Source organism: Drosophila hydei, unplaced genomic scaffold, assembly GCF_003285905.1.
Source record: "Drosophila hydei strain 15085-1641.00,03,60 unplaced genomic scaffold, DhydRS2 tig00008134-arrow-pilon, whole genome shotgun sequence".
In the NCBI taxonomy this organism is placed as follows: domain Eukaryota; kingdom Metazoa; phylum Arthropoda; class Insecta; order Diptera; family Drosophilidae; genus Drosophila; species Drosophila hydei.
In genome coordinates this window covers 384391-390023 of record NW_022045843.1, presented here as the reverse complement: position 1 = coordinate 390023, position 5633 = coordinate 384391, and the positions used below count along the sequence as shown (strand labels likewise).

At 40.5% G+C, this 5633-nt stretch overlaps 1 protein-coding gene across 1 annotated transcript; it reads left to right on the top strand.

Moving 5' to 3' along the window:
- The first annotated feature begins 2725 nt into the window (after positions 1 to 2725).
- On the top strand, positions 2726 to 3721 carry LOC111603821. Its single transcript, XM_023321582.2, has one exon. It carries the CDS (start codon positions 2908 to 2910, stop codon positions 3496 to 3498), a length of 591 nt encoding a protein of 196 aa, XP_023177350.1. The 5' UTR covers positions 2726 to 2907; the 3' UTR covers positions 3499 to 3721.
- The last annotated feature ends 1912 nt before the right edge of the window (positions 3722 to 5633 follow it).

Genomic DNA, 5633 nt, shown 5'->3' with positions numbered 1-5633 from the left:
CACTCAGTTTAAGCACAATTGACGTGTACAGCCAGCCAGTCGAGTGGGCAAGTAGACGCATCTAGTGGCTAGAGGAGCAGCAATGGGACGCCTGGCAGAGGGCATCTCGAATCTCTGTTCCGAGGTCTGGGCAGGAAATGCATTTTGCGGCCATTTAAAAGCCAAAGCCAATGAGCTGCCTGAAGGCCATTCGCCACTCGAATTGGATGTGCAAACAGTTTCAATGGTCCACTCGAAATCAAGTGTTGCAAATTAGAAGCGTCTTAGAAGTGAAACACATTTGTTGCATTAATTACCGCATCGCAATTTGCGGCAATCTGCACAATTTGCCGCAAATTAATGGGCTAGCAACATTTCGAATGCTTATTTATCGTATCGTATCGTATCGCAACGTAACGCAACGTAACGTTAACTGCTCTGGGGCGAGCATAAATTTTGCCTAGAAAATGGTTTTAATTAAATCCTGAATTTCTTGTCCATTCGTATGTGTGGCAATTGTGACAGCTTTGCCAGCAGACTTAATTGATCGACGATTTTGGTCTTTGGCAAAGCTGAACTTGAACTGAGCTCAACTCAAATACGCACATTATTTCGGACATGACAGCTCGAGGACATTTTCTCACCCTGTTAGAGTCAATCTTGTTGAAATATGCTTATCTCATCGAGTGAACAGCGGCAGCTGTTCAATGCTCCAAAGGATTCGAGAATAAAATTTGTCAGCAATTCCAATTGAGTGTGAAGCAGAGACCTAGCAGCTGTATGAACAGCGAACTATTTGCCATAAATCAGAAAATTAAACCAAAAGATAAAACTGACATTGTCAGCTTAAGCAAAAAGCGAATGCAATTGCAAGGTCAAAACACTGTTCAATTCTGATGCCCTAAAGCGACGCATTGAATGAATTCAATTTATTTTACTTAATTGTATTTTAAAGTGCAAATTATATTTTTAATTATAATTATATATTGTCTTTACATGAAGTTGGAATAATTGCCTTTAATGATAATCTATTTTACTTCATTATAAGTTAACTCAGTTCAAGCTAAAATATATTTTTTTATGGCAAAACTAGTTTGTATTTGATGTATGGACCAGGTGTGATGGATGACCAGTTAAATTGATGACTCTATTGAGACAAGAGAAAAGTTTTTGCTTATATTTGACTTAAATGTCTTTGCCAATTCCCATATGAAATGTTCTTTTCTATTTGCTCAGATTTTCATTTAGCTTTTGAAGACAAATTGAAAATATTTCCCAATTTTGTTTATATAAAACAATGAAAACTAATATTCACGAAGGGATTGTTTTCTATAAAGGGAGATTCATTTTTGCTTCTTGGAAAAATATTCAACCAATTCCAATGTCACTTGTGCCATATGCTCAATAGTTGCAATAGTCATAAGTTGCTAACTAAGAATTTAAATAGAATTTAATGCTAAATAGAATTTAATAATAGAAAATACATTATAAATCGCTGTAGAAAATAGACCACCTAAGCACATTTAATTATTTCTTATTGTGCACATATATATATATATATGTATATATAAGCACCTAGAAGTTTTATAACTTTAAGTTTAGTAAATCTTCCCCTTAAGTCTTAACCATCTGAGTAGTAATTTAATTTTGATTTTCCTCTAGTTTTACTTTAAGCTCTAACAGGTTTATGACACTGTATTTTCCTTCTTTTTTTGTCTATTTAGTCTTACAAAGTTTGTATTGCCGGTCGTCAGCTAGGTGTATAATATTAAATGATTGTTAGGAATAAGCAACTCGAAGGGCTGTCGATGTAGAAGCAGCTGCACTCAATGATATTCAAAGACTAACTGATCGAACTACGAGCGCCAGCTAAGCTAAGTGATGCGCTGAGAGCGTGCATAAGATAGAGAGAGAGAGAGGAGCGTGGCGCTCTTAAGCTGGCCAATCGTGTCGCTCAATGCTGAGCCGAACAGCGATCATAATAAAAAGACGAAGGCACGAACTTTGGCATATGTACGAACTCTTAGCAACACAAAAACGAAGCGATGCATCGAAATTCAAGATGAGAGCCTTAAAAGTGAGAAGCCATATTGGGTTGGCTTCTCACTTTTAAGGCTCTCATCCATATTGAGTTGGATTCTCACTTTTAAAGCTCGCATGGTATGGCTCTGCTGTTATGTTAAATAGTCAAATTTGTGAAAAGCAAAGACATTTCTACTATATTTAAAGCATTTATTTAAATAAGCTCGGAGCACACAAAGTAGTTTAAAATTAACTAAATAAAGAGTGAGAGAGATAGACTCCCTTAAGGCCTCTATGTTTGCTTAAGCGTTCTGTAAACATCTAAAATTCACATTTGAGGCCCTCAATAAAAATATTTTTTTTCCAAATAAACTTCACATTTCTAAAGCCTTCAGTAAATGTAGAGTATTTGCAGAAGCACAAAAGCCAAGCAGCATTTTAGGGCTTATAAACGACGCCGACGTCGACATTGACTCTGAGTGGGCATCATGAAGTCAGCTACCGCTTGGAGGTCAACAGAGTGCATGTAATGCAGGCATTTGGTGAACTATGGACATTAGATGGGAGACTAGAGACTGGACAAATACCAATTTAAATTCAGATGCAAATGGGTTTTGGGTCCACAATGTGGAATTGGGCTGAATTGATTTGCATTCGCCTAATCGACTTTGCAGCACAGTTTCTGATAGCACACAGCAGGCGCTGTTACTGTGACAGTGCCAGTGCCAGTGACTGGGACACACCCAGGCCAAAAGCCGAAGCCCAAAAACCAAAAACTCGACTCAAAACAAACAAATCGACAGACCGAGGACAGACAAGACGTGCGCGCTGCGAAACTTTGATTGACATTTCAATTAAATTATAGCCAAAGTCGTCGGCAAAGTCATTGCAATTGCTGCTGACAAGATGTTTCGAGTGCAAAAAGTTTTACTCACCGAATACCAAGAGATCTATGAGTCGGTGATGGTGGAAAGCCCCTTCACGCTGGTCGATGCACACGGAGTGGGTCTGCGCCAATACCAAATCGCTCTAACTGGCACCAAGCTGCTCTTCGGCAGCGACAACTTCGACCGAGACGACGATCACTTCGGCGAGCCCAATTGCTATTGCCTTCTGGGCCAGGATCCGGAGATCGAGTGCTTCGATCTGATCAGCATGGTGCCGCTCGAGTACATTCGCTTCAATTTCTATCGCAAGCGTGAGCGCTGCCTCATGATGCTCAGCGTGCAGCCGATTGAGCCACAACTTAAAGCTGAGCGTCCCATGATCTTTGAGTTTGGCGGCCACATACACAAGCAGTACTTCTGGCACACCTGGCGCGAGCGAGTCTCGGCCATACGCAGCTATCAGTCCCGCTTCAGCCAGATCACCGGCGCTTCGCCCTTCTCCAGCACCGATGTGCAGGTGGACGAGGTGCAGCATCACGTGCTGGTGCATGTGTCCCATCGACCGCGATCCATCTACAGCGTGTGCTACAGCTCAGCGGGTGGTGCCTAGGTTCAAAAAGCTATGAACTCTTATACACACACCCACACACACACATTCATTGCATGCATATTTTATATAGCTGGCTAAGCCGGCTAGCCGACAGCCCTTAGCAGCTGCTGCCCGCCGTTACCAATTTGTTGGCAGCGCAGTTGGCCAACTACTTCGCAGGCGTTTATTTATTTATGGTAGAAAAGAACCAAAAAGTAGCCTGCTGCTCTCAAGACGCGTGAAATTAAAGCCGAGTCGCATTTGTTGCTCGCTTATTTTGATTGTTTTCTTATTTTAGATTTTGACTTTTTTTATTTCTGCTTTGGTTTTTGGGGTTTGCTAGCGGCCAAAAGACTTAGGTTTTGCGGCCGGGGCTTTGGTGTTTTCATTTATTTTCCTTTGCTTGGCCGAACGAAAAAGTTTTCAATTTGTCGACAAACTTAAGCCGCAGCCGCAACACTTGTCTCGAGTCTGAGCCCGTATCTGTGCCGGGCTGCCCGACTGCCCGGCTGTCCGGCAGTGTGTCCGGCTGTGCAGCTGGCGGCACCAAAAATCAATTGCAATAAAATGCCCCGCAAATGAACACAAACAAAAATGCCAACGACAACAGCAACACCACAGAGCGAAACAGAAACAAAAACAAAAACAAAATCAACCGCACTTGAATCGAATCATTGCGGCCAACGGCGCGTATGGGTGATGGACGTAGTTGGGCGGGCTAAAATCGTCATTGCTTTCCGTTTGTTTGTTTAGAGCGTTTAATGGTCAAAGTTTTTGCTCGAGTGCTGTGTAATTTATTTGATTTGCGTTCGCTTCGCCGTTGCCCAATGATAAATTACAATTTATTTAATAAAATGTACAAAATGCTCACATTAATCATACGCCATGTGGTGCGCACAAGCAATTTCCATACGCATACACAAACACGCTGAGCGCCTCTCAAATGCGTAACTAATTAATACGCCGCTTCGAACTGATTCTACTCTGCAGAGGCCTGGTAACAGCTTCACCAAAAGTTAATTAAAAACTCATCGGCCAGGCCCAACGCACTCAATAAAACATAAAAAACATTTCAATAAACGCAATGAGCGCCATGGCTTTAAATGGCATCACACACGCCGACAATGTCAGGTGCTCCACATTTAATGCCTTTGTAATACAGCTGCACACTTTTGCCATTATGTCGGTCTCGGGGCAAGTAATGAAACCCTTTCGACTGTCGCTAAATTAGCCATTAAAACTTAGCTCTTGTCTCGCCTGCAATCAAAATCTTCCATAAAAATGGCTTTAGCTAAATTTGTATTTTGCTCTTTAAGGATTTGCCAGCGCACACACATTTGCCATTTGTCAGTCACTGAGTTATTTATGCTGTCATGGCCGTCAAGTTCAAAGCCGCCCAGAAGCCACATCAAAAGCTGCGCCCTAATTGCTTGCCTCAAATTGAAATTAGAAATTTTGCCAAAGGCAGCTGTGTATTTGCGGTGCGGCTTACCAAATTATTTCGACTTAAGCACATTTGGTTTGCCAATGCATTTACTGCACCACACACATTTGCATAATGCAATAGGCATTAAACTCTCTCTGGTTGATCTGAAATCGCAAGTCGAAACTGACATTTACGAATCTTAGGTTATGTATGACTGCTTAATACTCGCTCACGACTAAAAAAGTCGAGGTTGATAGCTGTTAGAGATATAGTTACGAGGAGGTCATGTCTATAAAATCTGTATACCCCACCCTTGCTTAAAGTCTCTGATTTCACAGCAACACAAAGAAAAATTTGAGTTTCCAAAAAGCAATATACCCCACTTTAACTATGCGCACAGGCATAAATTAATTCAATTAAATTCAATTTAGAGAATCTTACACAGGAAATAAACTAATTTCAAGTAGCTGACCAGCTTAGCTCTCTCAGATTTAATATCACAGTAATTGAAAATTTATATGCAAAAGGTCGAAAATAATATATTCTAGATGGATTCAACCAATGGTAACTATGTTAATTGAGGTGCATTTAAATATTAGCAAAATACAAGAGTTTAGCTTAAAGCTTAGAAATTTGTATTTAATTAATTTAGATCAGAATACTTCAGTCTTTAAACTAACAAACTCAAATGCTTATCTATTTCTAATATACAACTAATAAACCAAAGTCA

Bases quoted from the DNA above. Each gene is read 5' to 3' on its own strand.
- LOC111603821 (XM_023321582.2), top strand. From the start codon at position 2,908: ATGTTTCGAGTGCAAAAAGTTTTACTCACCGAATACCAAGAGATCTAT.